Source organism: Colias eurytheme, chromosome 31, assembly GCF_061535395.1.
Source record: "Colias eurytheme isolate Ceu_HAF_F1 chromosome 31, ilColEury1 Martin Lab GWU primary, whole genome shotgun sequence".
NCBI lineage: Eukaryota > Metazoa > Arthropoda > Insecta > Lepidoptera > Pieridae > Colias > Colias eurytheme.
The window spans coordinates 2,768,205-2,790,304 of record NC_143010.1 but is presented as its reverse complement, the minus strand read 5'-3'; the positions used below and the strand labels follow the sequence as shown (position 1 = coordinate 2,790,304).

The 22,100-nt window shown below is 32.3% G+C and overlaps 2 protein-coding genes across 2 annotated transcripts; one reads left to right on the top strand and one right to left on the bottom strand.

Moving 5' to 3' along the window:
- Window positions 1-207: 207 nt before the first annotated feature.
- Window positions 208-18,381, bottom strand: LOC149895449 (L-dopachrome tautomerase yellow-f2-like). The gene is made up of 11 exons (XM_090118998.1): window positions 18,117-18,381; window positions 10,409-10,498; window positions 9,445-9,477; window positions 8,525-8,626; window positions 7,703-7,876; window positions 6,773-6,895; window positions 3,745-3,918; window positions 2,766-2,944; window positions 1,959-2,142; window positions 990-1,092; window positions 208-373 (listed from the first exon to the last, which is right to left on the bottom strand). Exons 1-11 carry the CDS (start codon window positions 18,262-18,264, stop codon window positions 325-327), a joined length of 1,359 nt encoding a protein of 452 aa, XP_089975124.1. The 5' UTR covers window positions 18,265-18,381; the 3' UTR covers window positions 208-324.
- Window positions 18,382-19,219: 838 nt separating this feature from the next.
- Window positions 19,220-20,996, top strand: LOC149895448 (uncharacterized). Its single transcript, XM_090118897.1, has 3 exons — window positions 19,220-19,565; window positions 20,053-20,157; window positions 20,385-20,996. Exons 1-3 carry the CDS (start codon window positions 19,452-19,454, stop codon window positions 20,619-20,621), a joined length of 456 nt encoding a protein of 151 aa, XP_089975023.1. The 5' UTR covers window positions 19,220-19,451; the 3' UTR covers window positions 20,622-20,996.
- The last annotated feature ends 1,104 nt before the right edge of the window (window positions 20,997-22,100 follow it).

Genomic DNA, 22,100 nt, shown 5'->3' with positions numbered 1-22,100 from the left:
GGCTATCTAACACCGAAAGAATTTTTCAAACCGGACCAGTAGTTCCCGAGATTAGCGCATTCAAACAAACAAACTCTTCAGCTTTATAGTATTAACTATAGACATAATATAGATTTTTTTATAGATATCTATACTATATAGTATAGATTTTTTACTGGGATTTGGAGGATGTGACAGTAAATAAACAGTGAACTTGAAAAGGTCATGAATATTGCATTATTTTTATTATAATAGAGAAGTTTCATAGGTACCTATAGTTACTCGAAATATAAATTTTAGAGTAGGTACCTATAATATTATATTCGTTGTATATACATTTTTTAATTAATAGACAGCACACGGTGTTCCGTAAATTAACCTTTGCACGTGGCCCCTGAAACGAAATAAAAATAATACTTAATTAAAATATTGAATTTACATAATAATATAATGAATCCAAACCTATAAACACAATGTGAAATGGGAAAATATTACTTAAAAAATGCTTAAAAAGGTAAGTATCCCACTAAATGCGAAAGTTTGTGAGGATGGATGTGTATGTGTGTTTGTTACTCTTTCACGCAAATACTACTGAACCGATTAAAATGAAATTTAGCACACATATAGAAGGTAACTTAGATTAACACATAGGTTTTATCCCGGAAATCCCACGGGAACGGAAACTATGCGGGTTTTGTATTTGAAAATGCAGGCGAAGCTGCGGGTGGAAAGCTTTACTATATAATTTTTTTAAAGAAAATATCTAGGACGATGATAAAAATAAATTTAAGTTTTAAAAGATTAATAAAAATTCTTATGTCTGAATTCTGATGACAAAAATAATTATTGGTACCTAACTGTGAACTGTCAACTACAAAAAAGCGGGAAAATACAAATTGTCACATCTTGACTCTTGTCATTTCAGTAATTCTTGCCATGAGAAAAAAAACTATTTTTTTAAAGAAAAGATTCAGAATAAAATATGAGAAACGATAAAAAATGATAATTACTTATATATAAAGAAGTTATATTCGTCTGTGTTCAGCCTAGAATATCCGAAACGCGGTAGCCTGTTTGTTATCACCCACACTTCGTCGCCAGTTACGTGAAGGTCTGCAAAAAAAATTTAAATATTTCATTTTAAAAGTTATTTCTTTATATCAGGTGGAATATACATAAATAATTGTCTGTAAAAATTATTTAAAATGAGAAAAACTACAAATTAAGTCCTTATACCTAGTAATAAATCATTTTAATCAAATTGTAAAAAATAAATAAAATTTATTTAACTAGCAAACTATACAGGGTGTCCCACTATTGGTATACTAAGCGCGAAGGGACTTGTAGTTTTGCATACACTGATCACGTAAAAAATATATAAACAACAAAATTACGTCAAAATTTTTTTGATAATTTTTTCCTGAAAATCCATGTTTTCTTCTCTAGCTTCGCGCAGCCGTCATATACCGCTTCTCTAATGTGAGCATTTTGTCTATGAAAACATAATCTTAAATGATAGCTCACGTGCTAGTGGCAAAAATGGGCGGGTTGCTTGTTATGGGTGTACACATAGAGTTTTAAGAATTCATCTATTTGAAAAAAAAAGAGTCTGGAATTTTTTAAGTATTTTTTACGTACTCAGCGTAGCCAAAACTATAACCTCCTTTGAGCTTAGTATACCAACAGTGGGACACCCTGTATAGTATATACAATGTGTAATTTTGAATGCATTTAAAATATTACAATAAATGACATAAAATGGAGCGTGTGTGCCGAGCACACTTGTCAGAAGTGAAACTTTTTTGTCAAAATAAATAAATAAAAAAAATAATAAGATACCAAAATCGTCGCCTTACTCCATGACGTGTCGGTATTGCCATGATGTGACCTTGAAATTTTACTCTCAACGCGCCTAAAGAATTTTTAATCCAAAAAAATTTAATACCCCTAAACTGCTCAACATTTTTTGATAAACTCACCAGCGGGATAGCTCAACAAATCGTCATGTTGAGCCAAAACACTGACAGTATTCTCTGAAAGCGGTTTCACAGTGTTCCAACAGGATATACCATTTCTGCCGATATCAGCGAAGAATATAACACCTGTTCTTTCATGATAGTCGTGCATTGTACATTGACTGTTTTGTCCACGGTCGCCGAGGAACTAAAAAAAATGATAATAAACAACAAAATTAAAAAAAAATACGTTCGTTATTAACTTAAAAAGCTGTTATCACTACATAGTTTAGAAAAAAGTCGCTTTCTCTGGCTTAAATCTTTAAAACTACGCAACGGATTTTGATGCTGTTTTTTTAATAGATAGAGTGATTCAAGAGGAAGGTTTTAGAATATACATATTTTATTAGGTTAGCGGGCCGTAAGCCAGTTAACAATAAAATTAAAAATACGCTTTCGTTATTAACTTAAAAAGCTATAATTAAAAATAAACAATTCGATTGGCAAAAATGAAGAGAAATAAAAAAAATAACACTTTATGTTACTAAAAATAAGACACTGTTATAGGTACCTACGAAAAATGAAATAACATGCTTGTAATAATGATGAGAAGCAAAAAACAAACATAAATTAAAAAATAATCAGGCTGGTAATTATGAAAAAAGAGCGTGTGTGCCGAGCACACGTGTCAGAAGTGAAACTTCTTTGGCAAGATTCAAAGATACCAAAATCGTCGCTTACTCCATGACGTGACGGTATTACCATGACGTGACCTTGAAAATTTACTAAAAAGTTTCACTTCCAAAAAAATAATATAAAAAAATAACTCACCGAGAATTTATCAAAAAAGTATCTATCAGTACTTGCAGTTTTATTTTTCAAAACACAAGTAGATACTGCAAATTCTTCAGTACTAACGAGGGGGTGAAAATAGGCTTTCCTACAAGAATCAGGAGTGGGGGGAGATAAAGTAATACTGAATATACCGTCACTCCATTGAAAGTATTCACCTAAAAATATTTAAACGTATTTTAATAAATGAATGAATAGTTCCTATAAAAGTGAAAAAAATAACGTTTTTTCGGATTTTTTAGATTTTTTGGATTGAAAAAATGTCACATTTTTTGCTTAATGTTTGACAAAATACCTTTAAATAAATTACTACACAGCATAAAACAATGCCGTTTTTGGTCATCTGTGTGTCTGTATGCTAAGATCTTTAAAATTACGCAACAGATTTTCTTTTTTTTTTTTAATAGATAGATGGTATTTGGTATAAAGCTATAAGAAAGGGGTGAAATAGGCTTTACTACAAGAATCAGGAGTGGGGGGAGATAAAGTAATACTGAATATACCGTCACTCCATTGAAAGTATTCACCTAAAAATATTTAAACGTATTTTAATAAAATGAATGAAAATAGTTCCTTAGGTAACTACATCGTATAAAAGTGAAAAAAAATCACGATTTTTTCGGATTTTCTAGATTTTTTTGGATTGAGGTGACATTTTTTTGCTTAATGTTTGACAAAATCCCTTTAAATAAATCACTACATAGTATAAAATAAAGTCGCTTTCCAACAATTACAGTGTGTCTGTAAATTACGCAACAGATTTTGATGAGTTTTTTTTTCGATTAGATAGATTGGTTCTCTATCCTTAATAAGTGTACTTACAAATATTTAATTAAATCTGTCCGTTTAAAGTCAAAATCGAGTCTAATTCAATTACATACAAACATACAGGTGAAGCAAATTAAACCTTGTAGAAACAGTATATATGTATTATAATTAGTCTGTGGTACAAAAATACCTGCGATTCTCAAATTCCCAGCCACAGGGTTATAGCTAAAATAATTATGCTGTAATCTCCAACTGTCGTTATCTTTCAAAGAATACACAACAATACCATATGTGGACAAATCCGGGATATACGCATATGCGTCATCGCAATTACCAGTTATATCTACTGTTATGGATGCAAGACCTGGAAAAAATACAGTGTAAAAATACAGTTTAGAGAACAAAAAATTATACAGGTACCCACTATTGGTATACTACGCGCGAAGGGACTTGTAGTTTTGCATACACTGATCATGTAAAAAATACTTAAACAACAAAATTACGTCAAAAATTTTTTGCTAATTTTTTCCTGAAAATCCATGTTTTCTTCTCTAGCTTCGCGCATCCGGCATATAGATACCGCTTCTCTAATGTGAGTATTTTGTCTGTGAAAACATAATCGACGGTGGCAAAGTTGGGTGGGTTGCTTATTATGGGTGTACACATATATAGAATTCATCTATTTGAAAAAAAAAATGCGTCTGGAATTTTATAAGTATTTTTTACGTACTCAACGTATGCAAAACTATAACCTCCTTGGGGCTTAGTATACCAACAGAAAAAAAATGCGTCTGGAATTTTATAAGTATTTTTTACGTATCGGTCAATTAAGGAAAGCTGGCATGTTCACAGTACTCACACTTATGCAATTTCACTTACAGTATGTTCAAAAATAAATGCGACTCTAGTTTCATTTTAGACTTGAATTGTAAAATGGGTGCGTTGTAGATAAATATATGCAAATATAATTACATACTTATGAAAGCTCTCATTATTTACCTGTAAAATTATAATTTAAAAGTAAATCAATTGATGAAGTTAATTATTTATTCTAATAATAATCAATTGGATAAAAGTATTAGTAATCATTCAATTATCAAATAATAATTAAATTTCAGGTCATAAAAACAATACAAATAACACGTGCGCTTACTCCCAACACACGGATGGTTGTTTTGATAATGATTTAAATAACGGGCGTTTTTTTAATAATGTGATAAGTGATAACTCTGATTATTAATTAGTAATTTGATTTTGAAAAAAAAAAATGCCGATTTTAGTCAAAATTTATATTTTTCTAACAAGATCCTTATCATCCAAATTTCCACCTTAGTGAGAAAAATTGACATATTTTCTAATGAAAATGAACAAAAAATTAAATGATTTTATTAAATACTGTAAAATAGTCTATAATTCTTCCATTTACTGTATCACAAAATTCTTCATAGATTTTTAGATATTCGTACTACACCAATTACATCACCCTGTATTTATAAACAATTGCAAAATATGACACATACATAGGCCGGGAGATACTGACACAAAATTTCGGGTCATTTGTAACAGAATGGCGGTTCTACAGAGGTCTTATTACGCAATGACTAAAAGAAAAATGATGGTCAGAACTCAGAACGCTGGTACCGGTGGACTAGTCGCGTGGGCGTTAGTCGAACTCGTCGGATAAATAGCGAAATCAAACGATTTGTAACACAAAAATTTTAGAATTCACCGATAGCCCATAAAAAAGATGAAGGCGGTAGTGTCATGCCATACTTTTCCGGTGTAACTTACAGCCCCCCATACCGACGCGATGCGTTGATTAAAAAAAAAAAAACAATTCAAACATTTGTACCAGGCTAACTTTTGCACAGGTAATCATCATCGTGCAGACATTTACGAAAATCGCCATGCCATACTTTTCGGACGATTCCAAATGGCCACCATACCGCCGAAAATGAAAAGAATTGGCGATTTGTACCAGTACGGCATTTTTGGAAAGTATGATACAACGTGACCATTATTATATTTGCCATACTTTTAATAGAGGGAAAAATTAGTGCCATACTGCTACAAATCGTTCAAACTACGAATAAAATCTTACAATAAGAAAAAAATCTTATACACATTCGCCACCTCCCACAGGTATGGCATTATCACACTTCTATTTATAATCATTCAGGAGCTGTTGAAAAAAAATTTAGGGTGGTACAAATCGTTTGGCGAGAAAAAAAAATTCAAAAATTTGCAGATTTTCCGCGGTATGGCGACCATTTGGAATCGTCCGAAAAGTATGGCATGGCGATTTTAGTAAATGGCTGCACGACGATGGTTACCTGTGCAAAAGTGAGCCCGGTACAAATGGTTGAATTGTTTTTTTTAAATCAACGCATTCACTTCGGTATGGCGGACTGTACGTCACATCGTAAAAGTATGGCATGACACTACCGCCTACATCTTTTTTAAGGGCTATCGGTAAATTCTAAAATTTTTGTGTTACAAATCGTTGGACTTTCGCTATTTATCCGACGAGTGTGACTAACGCCCACGCGACTAGTCCGCCGGTTCCAGCGTTCTGACCATCATTTTTCTTTTTGTCATTGCGTACTAAGACCCCTCTAGACAGCCATCCTGTTACAAATGACCCGAAATTTTGTGTCAGTATCTCCCGGCCTAACATGTGCAATGTGTAAATGTGTTGACGTTCCAGCTCTTCTTAATATACCTATACTCAGCGTATGCAAAACTATAACCTCCTTGGGGCTTAGTATACCAACAGTGGGACATCCTGTATATTATCTTTAAATAAAAACTAATAGACTACAGGCTCATGTTGAAAAAGTTATGGGTCATTTGAACCACCAGGTGACCTATCTAGAACGAAATAAGAGCATAAAATAATAAGATTCAGCACTATGCCGTCACTTGTAAGCTGTCCAACTGAGTGTAGATGAAAAATCAAAAGTACAGGTAGAGATTTTTTCCCCTTGTCTCTATGATTTTTGTACGTCGTTGCGGAATAATGGATTAAAAGCAGTATTGAAATAGTATGACACAGTCGCCGTACAAAATTGGTGGTCCACAAAGTCGGAATTTATTTTTATTTTCCGACAATTGCCGGGGTAAATTTGGTCATTTCATTTTGTACGGCATCTGTAAACATCCTAAAAACAATAAGGAAGAACGAAAAAAATCATAAAATAAATATAAATATAAATTACCTGCTGGCGTAGTAGCAGAAGGGACATCTGAATCTTTCAATGTGTATCTTAATATTTGTTGATTTGTATTCAAATCGAAGATAACTATACCCGGCGGTTGTAATTGACGACGATTGCTTATTACTGAAAAAATAATACTTAATAAAAAAATGTGCGTAGTGTACCTACACACGTAAGAAGTGAAACTTTTTTTATGACCTTATTTTTCAAAAAATAATTTACTATATAATATGCAACTTTACAGAAATACGTCGAATCACGCGTGGTAGGGATGAGAAAAAAAAAGACGTGTGTCACTCGGGGACTGCCGCGGTAAAGCTATTGCATGCTATGCCTTCAAGCCACACCTCCGCGCCCGTCCCCGTGAGGAGCGTGAGGTTTTTTCGTTACGGAATTTCTGGATTCTGTCCCCGCGCTCTAGGCCCGCGATAGAAGCTATGCAATAGCTTAAAAATGGCGCGTAACGGAAAAATGTCACGCGTAACGAAAAAATGTTACACTAAATTTTTTTCCAACCCCGATAAAGAAGTTTCACTTCAAAAATATAGTAAAAAAGAGCGTGAGCGTCGAGCACACGCGTCAGAAGTGAAACAAGTAGCAAGATTGAAAGATACCAAAATCGGCCTGACTCCATGACGTGACGGTATTGCCATGACGCGACCTTGAAATTGATTTATCCATACCATGATTTGTCTATGTCCATACTATTATTATAAATGCGAAAGTAAATCTGTCTGTCTGTCTGTTACTCAATCACGCCTTAACTACTGAACCAATTTGCATGAAATTTGGTATAAAGATATTTTGATACCCGAGAAAGGACATAGGATAGGTTTTATCCCAGAAATCCTACGGGAACGGGTTTTTTTCTGAAAACGCGGGCGAAGCCGCGGGCGGAAAGCTAGTTTAGAATAAATTAATTTTTCATACCTGCCAACTCCAAAAGTCCCGTATCTACCATCCACAGTCTATTACAAGTATCTGCTCTAGTCCTATAGACGGATATAAGAGATCTAGAACTGAACACGTCTGGATAAGGCTTTAAAGATGGCGACCGTTCTGTCTGTGTGTTTAGATCTATGTAGTTTAGTGTTGCGGGGATACCTGAAAATATATATATGAAAAATATGAAAAAGAAGTATATTTACATTGAAAAATTTGAAAAATAAAGAAATGAAATATTTATTTTTCCTTGTGTTTGATTTTACGCTATTTTCATAATATTTTGAAATGAAATACCTTTTAAAAGATTTATGCATTATATTATTTAACCGCACTTTTAGAACAACGAGGTCAACAAGGTCTCACCTAACGTCTAATGAATAAATCATGTTTAAAAACCGTTAAAAAGTCTTTAATTCCTAAACTAAAACTATTCATTATAAAAAATAAAAATAGTCATTGAGAACATTTGAATGGGAATTTGAAAAGCGCCCCTGCCGTGCGTAACAGGAACTAATTTTTTGTATGTAATATTTTTTTCAATATAAGTGTAGTGCCTTAAGTATAGCTATAAAAATATATGGTCTTGATGATATACATAATATTAAGCCGGAATTATACTAAAGTACTTAAAATATAAGTATTTGTTTTTAATATGGAGTTTCTTGCCGGTTCTTCTCCATAGATACTGCTTTCCGAATCGGTGGTAAATGTTAAAATTGTTATGATGATTCAAGAGTGCTCCTAGAAGTCTGATAATTGAATAAATAAATTATTATAGTTTGAGTAGGTAACTAATAAAAACTTTACCATAATTTCGTCTAGGTAATGCAATAAACAGTCGATTGCCAACTTTTTCTGCCCCCATCGGTAAATTGTTGTATTGTATGAAAAACCTTCCAGATTCATCTTCTGTAATAAAATAATAATATATAATCTTATTTAAATATATTAAAAACAAAATTAAAAGATAAATATTAACACATAATATGTATAATAAAATTAACGAAGCGATTCTTACAGATAAACTCAATTTTTAAATTAAAAACGGTACACTTTTTTAGGCACTTTTTAGTTGATATAGTTAGGTAACTAACTACATTTTTATTTTTTAGTAATCTGTTGTACCTACATTTATAGCACAAGTAAAGAGTATTTTTTAAAACAATTTAAAAAAGATATAGAGACATGATCAAATGTTTTCAAATAAAAAGAGCGTGTGTGCCGAGCACACGTGTCAGAAGTGAAACTTCTTTGGCAAGATTCAAAGATACCAAAATCGTCGCCTTACTCCATGACGTGACGGTATTGCCATGACGCGACCTTGAAATTTTACTCTCAACTTTTTGCAATTGTAAATTTATAAATACATATATAAATTTTTGCAATTGATTTAATATACTAGCTTTCCGCCCGCGGCTTCGCCCGCGTTCAAAGAAAAACCCGCACAGTTCCCGTTCCCGTGGGATTTCCGGGATAAAACCTATCCTATGTGTTAATCCAAGTTGCCCTCTATATGTGTGCTAAATTTCATTGTAATCGGTTCAGTAGTATTTGCGTGAAAGAGTAACAAACACACACACACACACACATCCTCACAAACTTTCGCATTTATAATATTAGTAGGATACGATACGATAGGATATTATTAGGAAGTAGGATTCTTTGTATTCTAAAATATGTTTTAAAATATATCAAAATATAATACTTAATTGATTCTTATTTCTTACCATTTGGCCTTGAAGGTACAGGTCGCTTGATTTCTAAAAAGATAAATAAGTTTTTATTGAAGTTATTTTAAGGAAAATCTTAGTGCATTAGGTTTATTTTAGAATACTAGTTATTAAATGACCTCAGCGTGTCTAGATAATGTCTATTTATGATTAAACTAGGTTTCCGCCCGCGGCTTCGCCCGCGCAGTCAAAGAAAAACCCGCATAGTTCCCGTTCCCGTGGGATTTCCGGGATTGCGTCATTTTCCCGGGATGAAAAGTAGCCTATGTCCTTTCTCGGGTATCAAAATATCTCTATACCAAATTTCATGAAAATTGGTTCAGTAGTTTAGGCGTGATTGAGTAACAGACAGACAGACAGAGTTACTTTCGCATTTATAATATTAAAGTATGGATTGAATAACGATGTTGGATGATTTGTTTATCTGTTTATTTTTTAACTAGCTATGCCTTGTGGTTTTACCCGCAGTGCTCCGCTCCTGTTGGTCTTAGCGTGATGATATTTGGCCTATAGCCTTTCTCGATAAATGTGTTCCACTATCTAACACCACCGAAAGAATTTTTAAAATCGGATCCGTAGTTCCTGAGATTAGCAAAACAAATTCTTCAGCTTGATAATATTAGATTTGATTTGTTTATCTGTTTATCTTATACTAATATTATAAAGCTCAAAAGTTTGTTAGTTTGAACGCTAATCTCAGGAACTACTGGTCCGATACTATCCATCCTGTGTTTTTTGCAAATGTAGTTCGAAAATGGATGAATACTAAGTATATAATTATGTAGTCTAGAACTTTCTTACTTAATTACAAAATCTCTATTGCTTATAAGGTTGTCTGGCAGAAATCGCTCTAAAGCGATAAGACCGCTTGTTGAATATACTTTTAAGTCTTTTATAATAATATTGTGTTGTCTGTTTTTCTATTCTACTTATGTAACTACATTTGAAATAATAAAATTACCTTCATCATCGTCATTTTGGAAGTAAACAGCATCTGTCTGTCTTTTCATGCGTTCAGTCTCATCAATACCAGCAAAGCGGTCGTGTAGTACTGAAACAAACAAATAAATTTTTTTACACAAAAACATATAAGTAATAGCTAATAGATCGATCGATTTGTATGTGGATCGAATTTGTTACAGTTACATTTAAGTAGGTACCCTACTGGCAAATATTTTTTCGGTAAAAATCTGTTGTGGGTAGTTTAAATAAACATTTTATGAATTATCATAGACTAGCGGTCCGCCCCGGCTTCGCCCGTGGTACATATTTCGCAATAAAAGGTAGCGTATGTTCTTTCTTAGGGTCTTAAGATTATCTGTGCCAAATTTCATCCAGTTTCATTCAAAATTGGTCCAGTAGTTTATGTGTGAAAACCACATATACATACATACATACATACAAACCTTTCCTCTTTATAATATGTTAGTATAGATATAGACATGTAACATTTCAGTCTACCCATAATTTCCTATATGTATAATTTAAATCATAATAATTTCGTTACAAGTCGGTAATCCATACTTAATATTATAAATGCGAAAGTAACTCTGTCTGTCTGTCTGTTACTCAGTCACGCCTTTTCTACTGAACTAATTTGCATGAAATTTGGTATAGAGAAATTTTGATACCCGAGAAAGGACATAGGATAGGTTTTATCCCGGAAATCCTACGGGAACGGGTTTTTCTTTGAAAACCTGTAAGCCGCGGGCGGAAAGCTAGTATACAATATTGAAAAATATAAGAACATTCCTCAGTATTATAATTTCATTATTAATAATATGTGAAAATATATAAAGAAAGTCGTGGTCAAAGCTGATCGTCCCGGCTCTACCCAATTTGATAGTGTTATTGATAAGTTTCAACATAACTTTAATAGGCATTCATGATTCAAGAAAAAAAGTTGTTAAAATCCCTTCAGTCGTTATAGATTTGTTAACAACAGAACTTTTGACTGGGTGAACTGATTTTGATGGTACTTTTAAAAAAGAAAGCTAGTGTTGGATTAGATCCGAAAATTTAAGGGTGGTTTAGTTTTTGTTATTAATAAAATTTTCTACCAAAATAATAATAATGGGAATCGATTGAAAAAGACGAAGGGCGTCAGGGATCCACTAACCTTGACCCTATCTAAAAAATATATATATTGCAAGAAATAACACTACATCGTGAAATATACAATTCAGTTTGAACAACAAATAGGAAAATTTTAACCACCGTGTCCTACTTTGTAAATATAATTTTTATCTATCGTGTCCTAATTTGTAAATATACGCGACTATAATCAATATACGTATCCATACTAATATTATAAATGCGAAAGTAACTCTGTCTGTCTGTCTGTTACTCAATCACGCCTTAACTACTGAACCAATTTGCATGAAATTTGGTAAAGAGATATTTTGATACCCGAGAAAGGACATAGGCTTCTTTTTACCCCGGGACATAGGATAGGTTTTATCACGGAAATCCTACGGGAACGGGAACTATGCGGGTTTTTCTTTGAATGCGCGGGCGAAGCCGCGGGCGGATAGCTAGTAATCAATATACGTATTATGTATTTAGCTGTTCCTACATATCCCGATGGGCACGCGATTAAATCTCTTACCTTGTATACTTTAGAGGCTCTAATCGCGTACCGATATGAGTACCTACGGTAGCGAACAGCCGATACCGCTTATAGTTTGAATAGGGCTTTAATCTATTCTATTCATTCTTCCATAATCAATATATTTACTTAGTTTAGAAATATATTATTTAATCAATCATTATGTCATTTATTTCGACTAGTTGGGATTTAAATATTTCCTACGATTTTAACACATTGTCAGTTACACGTACGGCTTGTGTACGGTTTGTACAAACATACAGTTTCACGTGTATGTTTGTACAAGCCGTACTTAACTTGAGACCTGAGCCGATGACGTTATTTTCAATGTAATAGCACAGTATTACCATTATTTCCTACAGTAAGGAATCGCCTTTGATGTCGCGCGATGCCGCCGCCAGCGTAGGTAGTGACGCTGCCACACGAAAATACGCTAGGGTTGCAACAAATGGGAAATAAAACAATTGTGATTATTAATATTATGATGAAATCTTTATTCATATGTACATTCAAAATAATTGTGATTATTAAATCTGATGTAATTATTTGTTCATAAATATAATATAATTACAGATATTGCACTGCTAAATATTATAATTACGTGGACACTTTATTTTTGGATGTTCTTACTTGTATATTATAACATTTAACTAAGTAATGCATTCGCATTGGGATGTACAATCTGATTAGAAAATAATGAGGACAACATATATACATAGCTTTGATTTTAATTCAACAGATACAATTAATACAATCTTTCTGAAATATTGTTTCTTTCTGGGATTTCAATGTAGATTTACATCCGTAAACCGAACAGTTTGTGCGCGCCGTAATAGAATAAGCAAACTAAGCGTGTTTGCTTTACGCGGCCCGCGTCGCCCGACCCCCGCCAGTTCCCTTCCGTTTCTCTGCACAAGTACATTCGTCGCACTACTGTAGGAAATAATGGTAATACTGTGGTAATAGTTACTGCTTTCCGAGTCGGTGGTAAATGTTAAAAATACTATGTAATGACGATTCGAAAGTGCTTCTAAATAGTAGTCTAATTGAATGAATAAATGAATGTTTGAGTTTGAGTTTTATAGGTGCCTTTTTAAAATAAATAAAATGTAATTCAAACTAAGTAAGTACAGTTTTACTTACTTTGGGTAGTAATATGTTTTAGGAAAAACTAATATATTGCATATATCGCACTCCAGCCGAGTCTCAAGTTAACTCGTACGGGTTATATGTAAACGACTCCTTTGAACACTTATCAAGGATTGGTGATCGGTTTTGAAACTTTAGGTATTTATTTTTTAATGCAAATAATATCTTGTTTGCAACATCCACTAGATAATATTTTCCATATAAGGAGAAAATAAGAAACTAGCCTAGTTTATACAACTTTTTGTATCTTTTTCAACAACAATAAATTTTATAGTAGTTATTTTAATATATTAATTTATGTTGTATTTATAAATTATGTGTGACGTTGTGCTTTTTTATTTATTTTATTTTTTTCTCTTCGAATTTATTATTTTAAATTAATTAGTTATTTGGCTTCCTAGCCTTTGGTATATTATGCTCTGTCCTTTACCTGAAGGTTGCCTGGCAGAGATGGCTTAGAGCCATAAGGCCGCCATTTGTAGGTACATTTTGAATGGTTTTGTTGTACTTTTATTTTATAAGACTGTTGTACAATAAAGAGTAAATAAATAAATAAATAAATGTCAAATAACTGAATAGCTATTTCTAAAATGTTAAATGGCAGACATGTACTGACCTTATAAATAAATGAGGTAAATATTTTCTTAATGCGGAAGAATCTATAATTTTGCATCGTGATGTGAGATTCACCGCGTCTTTATGTTTAAGGAAGAATTAATCAATACTAATATTATAAAATAATTTAATTGTTTGTTTAATTAAATGCGCTTATCTAAGGAACCACAGGTCTGATTTGAAAAATTATTTCACTGTTAAATAGGCCACTTATCGAGGAAAGCTATAGGCTATATATCATCACGCTAAGACCAGTAGGAGCGTGCGGGTAAAACCGTGAGACACAGCTAGTTAAAAAATAAAGATACATATATCTTCTTCTTCTTCTTCTTATATATAAAAATGAATCTCAAAATGTGTTGGTAAGCGCATAACTCGAGAACGGCTGAACCGATTTCGATAATTCTTTTTTTATTATTTACCTTGAAGTACGAGGATGGTTTTTATGTAGAGAAAACGTAAATATGTACCACGGGCGAAGCCGGGGCGGACCGCTAGTTATAAATAGATATGTACAACAATAGTATTGTAGGTATATTAAACATGTTATAAATATGAAAAGTCTGTCTGTTCACTTTCACGGCTAAAAAACTATTAAGAATTATAAACATAGGCTTTTCTGGCAACCTTTAGTGAGTAAAAGGTATAATAGGAGATATAAGCTATCATGAATGCATATATCGGTAAAGATGTAATTTTACAAATAAATTTTACAATTTTAAAAATTGATTGTTGAATATGTTTTTTTATTAGAATCGCAAAAAACAAACCTACTTAATCTTATATATAAAATTCTCGTGTCACAATGTTAGTCTGCATACTCCTCCGAAACGGTAGGACCGATTCTCATGAAATTTTCTGTGCATATCGGGTAAGTCTGAGAATCGGCCAACATCTATTTTTCATATGTACCACGGGCGAAGCCGGGGCGGACCGCTAGTATCTTATAATATTGTTGAGAAAATTACATATAATATTAGACTAAGATATTAGAAAAGAAACTAAAACCCTATCCGCACGAGTTTTTACAAACATGGACAGATATTTATGGTCATCATAAACGATGATGACATAACTTTAACCACAGTAAACGCAAATAAATATGTACTTATGTGTTAAATGGCGATTCCACAAATTTGTTTTTACGTAATCTTGTATTTAAATGTTGTTTAAATATAACTTAGAATATTATCTTCCCGCGGTTTCACTCGCTGTAGAGCAAGTATAGAGTTTCTTTGTTCTTGCCGCTTCTTTTCCGTAGATACTGCTTTCCGAATCGGTGGTAAATGTTAAAAATATGTAATGACGATTCAAAAGTGCTTCTAGAAGAAGTCTAATTGAATAAATAAATGTTTGAGTTTTGAGTTTGAGTTTGTTAAAACGACATGCAAAAACTTTTAAATACAACTCTATTTGACAAAAGGTTGTCTGTGCTGGACCCAAGGTATTATATTATCAATTTTAATTTCATCCTATTTGGTGCAGCAGTTTAGTAGTTAGCAAGAATAGCGCTTATACAATCTTTATTTTTTCGTTTACATTTACGATTTTATTTAGAACTAGCAGTTCGCCCCGGCTTCGCCCGTGGTACATATTTCGCGATAAACGGTAGCCTATGTTCTTTCTCAGGGTCTAAAGATTGTCTGTGCCAAATTTCATCAAAATTGGTTGAGAGGTTTAAGCTGGAAAGTGGAAAGCGTAACAGACAGACAGACAGACAAACTTTCGCATTTATAATATTAGTAGGGATTCTCTTTTCCAACAATACCAATCTAAAATAATATTTATACGTATTATAGGTACGGTCTAAGGTTAGACTAACGATGTATAAATTTCATCCCAATTTGTTCCGCCATTTAGACGGGACACGCACTTCACACGTAGACATGCTATACTAGACTTATTCCGGTATTTTTTATTTAAATATATTATGGTCCCATACTAATCCAGATCATAATAAATTATTATCGCCAGTTAATAATAAAATCCTGTTAAATTAATGTAAGATAAATCAACATAAATATTAGGTTAAGAGAAAGTTTATTCAAATAATTTTATAAAAGAATAATAATTATTATAGATACCTATATATGTGTATCTTCTAATATCTGAATATTGCGGTCGATATTTACCGCGAATCAGAAAGGTTATATTTATATTAATAGACTAGAGTAGATAATTTTTGAAACAAAAAAAATCGCAGTCGGATGAAACCCATTAGAAAAGGAGGGGAATATGATGAAAATTAAAGGAAAAATAAATTACGGTCAATCCGAGTTCGGGAAAAGGGAGGGGGGAGCTTTTAAGAGAAAAAAATGGTTTCTCTTAATTTCCGACAAAACTACAAGTCCTACGGAAAAAAGTTCAATGGCAAAGTTGTAGATAATAAAAAGATCTACAACTTTTTTATTAACAATTTTTTCACATAACCTCAAAATTTAGGTGAAAAATTCAAAAAACCAAGTTTTTGGTTTTTTATTTTTATCTACTTCAAAATTTATTTTTTTTCTACGAAATTTGGTGGAAACTTGCTTTATTATGTCCCAAATACACTGTAATTTATTTGACTGAAAATATTTATTTTTTCGCCTTATTTTGAATTAATACCAAAAAAACAACCTAATTTTCAATCGAAAAGTCACCCGTCAAAATATCAGCTTTTTTCAAAAACTTGGGGTGCCTTTTATTCATTGAAATCTCTACTTTCCTATGGTGTAAAAAAAAATAAACATTACCATAGTAAATGTTCTCAGAAAATGCATACAAACAGTGTGAAAATGAGCTTTTACTAAATCAGGCACACTTCTCAAACTACCTGAAATGTTTTTATCGACATCATTTTGCTTTTGAATATGCTGTAAAATATTATACTTAGAACAGATAATTTTTTTTCTTTTGAAATATTACCGAAAAGCCGATACAAGAGAAGATATAGAGTTCGAGAAGTGTGCCTGATTTAGTAAAAGCTAATTATGATACTGTTTGTAAGCATTTCCTGAGAACATTTACTATGGTAAGATTTATTTTTTATACACCATATAAAAGTAGAGATTTTGATAAATAAAAGACTCCCAAAGTTTTTGAAAAAAGCTGATATTTTGACGGGTGACTTTTCGATTGAAAATTAGGTTGTTTTTTTGGTATTAATTCAAAATAAGGCGAAAGAATAAATATTTTTAATCAAATAAATTACAGTGTATTTGGGACATAATAAAGCAAGTTTCTACCAAATGTCGTAGAAAAAAAATAAATTTTGAAGTAGTTAAAAATAAAAAACCAAAAACTTGGTTTTTTGAATTTTTCACCTAAATTTTGAGGTTATGTGAAAAAATTGTCAATAAAAAAGTTGTAGATCTTTTTATTATCTACAACTTTGCCATTGAACTTTTTTCCGTAGGACTTGTAGTTTTGTCGGAAATCGAGAGAAACCATTTTTTTCTCTTAAAAGCTCCCCCCTCCCACTTCCCGAACTCGGATTGACCGTAATTTATTTTTCCTTTAATTTTCATCATATTCCCCTCCTTTTCTAATGGGTTTCATCCGACTGCGATTTTTTTGCACTTTTTATTATTTTTAAAGGGATCTACCCCAGTGTATAATATAAATCAATAGTAATATTCTGTTTATTTAAGACTAGCTGCTCCGCGCGGTTTCACCCCCGTGGCTCCACTCCTGTTGCCCGTAGCGTGATGAAATATAGCCTATAGCCTTCCTCGATAAATGGGCTATCTAACACCGAAAGAATTTTTCAAATCGGACCAGTAGTTCCCGAGATTATTGCATTCAAACAAACAAACAAACTCTTCAGCTTTATAATATGTATTAGTATAGATAGGTATTTAAACCACTGACACAAATATTCTAAATACGTAGTTAAATACAACATGATTCTTTTTTTTTATAATTTCGAAAAATTAAAATTTATATTTTTGGTAAAATACATTGAGAAGAAAACTAGCATAATATTATTTATTATTTAAACGTCAGTTAATTTTTAACCGACTAGGTATCACAAAAAAAGACGGAACGTTCTCAAATATTCGAAGATTATAAGAAGTTAGGTAGGGACTTTGTTTTCAATTTTATTAGCTCATATTCATTATTTTACATACGAATCAAATGCATTAAATCTAATAAATGAAATTCGCATATTATGTTTGTACTACTTCGAAACGGCTTGACCGATTTGCATGAAATATTGTGTGCAAATCAGGTAGGTTTAGGAATCAGACAATATCTATTTTTTATACTTACAGCTAACTTCGTATATTTATTATAATTAAAAATGAATACATACCTTCAATTCCATTAATATCATAGGTCATTTGTTTCCAAGCATAAACCTCTTTAAATCCTCCCAAACCACGATCTAATGCCACAGCCGTATTTAAAAAATACAATAAAAAACACACAACAATTCCATTTACCGCCATATTTGAGTTCATTTTCAAATAAAAAAAAAATTCGAACACAGAACGCGCGCTATTTACTTTTTTTTATTTTTTTTTTGTTTATGGTCAATGCACACGTCCGTCAAACCGTGTGTCGTAATGACAACTTAATGTGTGTGAAATGGCTTTATCTTTATGTACTAGGTTAAGGCCTGGATCATCGTATAGGAGCTACCAACGTTGACAAGTGAGCATTTTAGTATAGTTGGTTCTTTGATATACTGTTCCTCTTGCTATTTCGGTTAGAGTCCGGGCTGTCTGGCTGGTCGCAGTGGTTGCGTTTTTTAGTGCGCATCTCTTCTGCACAGGATAATTTCCTTAATTTAAAGTCATTTTTTAACGCGTAATTTTTAATATTTTACCTTTAGATAGATCCATTAGACATAATTTTTTTATTGCAAGACGTTTTTTTCGTTGTTAAATAGGTGCCAGACGCAATTTTTTATTTCGTTTTTATAAAAAATTCAAATTATTTTAGAATGTCTGTAAAGGAGAATGGCGAAACTGGGCCTAACAAAATTAGGGCCTTACAGAAATCATAATATATTTAAAATTCATTATGTTATTTTTAATAATTCTTGGTAAAATATTGACTTCTGATTCTATGGGAAAACAAATGTTTGAAAAAAAAGATAATGTGTTCACTAACGGCATTGTTATTTAGATTTCTATGACTACCGGTCTTATCAAGCAGAGATTGTCAGTGCTGTCAGGAGTAAAATAGTCGATATATCGATTAAAACGAATGAATATTTATTTTCATTTTTAGTTTTATATAAAATTCAAATGCTTTATAAATCAGAAATATAAGTTAACTGCGTTACATATTTTATTTTTAACTTTTTAGCACGCTATTTATTTAGGTAATTCTATACATTTTTACTCATGGAGGCTGCACTTTGTAAGAATATTTCTGAAATGTAGCTGGCCGCTTCAATTTTAATTACAATGTCATGTTTGGCGTTTGACTTTTGACATTTGATTGAGGTTTTTCGTTTCGTGGTTAACTTATTTTCTTCATCTTTATCGACTTTCGCTACGTATTACGGACACTGACGATCTCTGTTATTACTACCAACCAACGCTTGCACACCGGACTTTGATTACCTGCCTTTACGACTCACTACTGCTACCCTACCTGGACACCGACTTTGCATCCGATTTTTCATTTACAAAATAATATGAACTGCATCAACTGTGGTATTAATGCTAATCGTAACAATGCTATACGTATGCATTTGTTACAAGATAACGCAATAATATCAATTATACAAGGGTGGGCTGCTCCTCTAACGGTTAGTGGATTAGTATTATCTAAGGTATTTAGTACTAGCTATTGAAATCAAACAAAAACGTAAATACACATTGTTTTATATTTATACTAGCGGTCCACCCCGGCTTCGCCCGTGGTACCTACATGTTTAAACTATCCTATCTCTCAAGTTGGATCGAACTCCACATGGTGTGCGAATTTTATTATAATCGGTTAAGTGGTTTAGAAGTCCATTGAGGACAAACATTGTGACACGAGATTTATATATATATTAATCTTCTTATATATAAAAATGAATCGCAAAATGTGTTGGTAAGCGCATAACTCGAGAACGGCTGAACCGATTTCGATAATTCTTTTTTTATTATATTCCTTGAAGTACGAGGATGGTTCTTATGTAGTGAAAACGTAAATATTATGTACCACGGGCGCAGCCGGGGCGGACCGCTAGTATAATATATATATTCACTTTCTTTTGTCCAATTGTAATATTAATTCTTTATTTGTAGATCACTCACTCTGATCACATATGTGATGCATGCTGGAAACTTGCAAATGATTCTTTGAGGATTGAAAATCATGAAGATGACACTGTAACTCTGGGTCATCAACGTGTATGCATTTATTGTGGACGTTCTGTATTGCGCGCACGGTTTCATTTACTAAGAACTGATTCTCAACGCGATCAAAGAATTAGAGCAGTGATATTAGAGTGGATATTACCTCGTCATTTAAGTTATTGAGTGTTTTGATAATATTTTAAGTAAAAAGTTGCCAATAATCTTCTTTTTAAATCTCAAAGTAAAAATGAAAGGTGTTTTAACAAAGTATTTCTTTACAGATTGGAAATAGAGCAACATATCTATGTCATTCTTGCTGGGTGAGGGCTCTCATAGAAAGGGAAGCAATAACAGTTTATTATTGTAATTGTTTAGTAGGAAGAAGAACTGTAGGTTGCTGCTGTCACGTTATGTGCATAATATGGTACCTTAGCTGGGCAAGGTATCAACCAGATTTAATGCCGCCAGCACAGTTTCTGGATGATGTGTTAATTGTTTATGATGATAATGATGAATAAACGATTTATGAAAAAACGTGTTTTATTTTATATATAAGTACCTACGATGTTTTGGTAGGTAGGTACTCTAAAAGAATAAAAGTTCGATCCAATATCTCTATTACCTAACTGTTCTTCTGTTACACTCTTTATCTAAATAATGTATATTATAGGATATAAACTTACCTCTACTTAGAAAGAAACAAAGCTATTCATTGAACTCGAGCAAACCTAACCTCAATTTTAGTGACGTTACATGCTCAATATCTCTGCTATCCCATAGAACAGATCTTTAATTGTTATATTTATAGAATCTGTATATTTTTATCTATTTAACCCCACATAAATCATCAGTGTAACGATCAGGCCCAAAGTCCTATGGGAGTTCGCCATTCTCCTTTCATATTATGTTCTTCAAACATAATATAATCTAAAATTAATTAGCCAGACGCTAATTCGATTGTTAAGTATTAAATAATGTGTATAAATAAAAAAAAGTAATGAAGCATGCAGCTCATCAGCTAGTGTATTTTAACTATGCGACAGGAAATAATTGCAAGAATACAATATTATTTACACTTGTTCTTATAAATAAAAGCTTAAATGAAAAAAAAAATAAACATAAAAGTGAAAAATAAATTAAAGTTACCATACATTGAAAAGAATGGAATAAAAACTTTATCAATGAAGGTTAAACAATTACATTGTTAAATTTAAAAAGCCATCTTCATAATCATCATCATCATCATCTTTCCTCACACTGTCAGAATTATTTATGTTATCGTCTAAGGAATTGTTATTGTTTTCCAATATTCCATCATCTGTAAACAACTAGAAAGTTTGTTTCAATATTATTGATGTACACACGTACACACACACAACACACACACCACACCACACACGACACACACACGTGAACACACACACACACGCATGTTTAAGTTTGTATTGAATTTAACTAAAGTAGTTAGCATGAATTTATATAGGTAGGTATACTAGCGGTCCGCCCCGGCTTCGCCCGTGGTTCCTACATGTATAAACTATCCTATCTCTCAAGTTGAATCGAACTGCACATGGTGTGCGAATTTTATTATAATCGCATAAGTGGTTTAGGAGTCCATTGAGGACAAACATTATGACACGAGATTTATGTATATATATTAAGAATTAAGATTAATGAATTAATATTGTTATCATCATCACTACATAGTAGGTATAAAAAAAGTCGCTTTCTCTGTCCCTATGTCTCTTTAAATCTTTGAAACTACGCAACGGATTTTGATGTGGTTTTTTTAAATAGATAGAGTGATTCAATTGGGAGGTTTATATGTATAATAACATCCATTAAATAGTGGAGAAGTACCTACTGTTATTTTTGAGGTTTCTAATGTGATTACGTAAATAATTACAATTTTTCCACTTACAGTGCAAACGGAGGCACCCTACGAGTTTTATCAAAATAATGTACTACATTGAAAAGGTCTACAGAAAAGTCCGTGA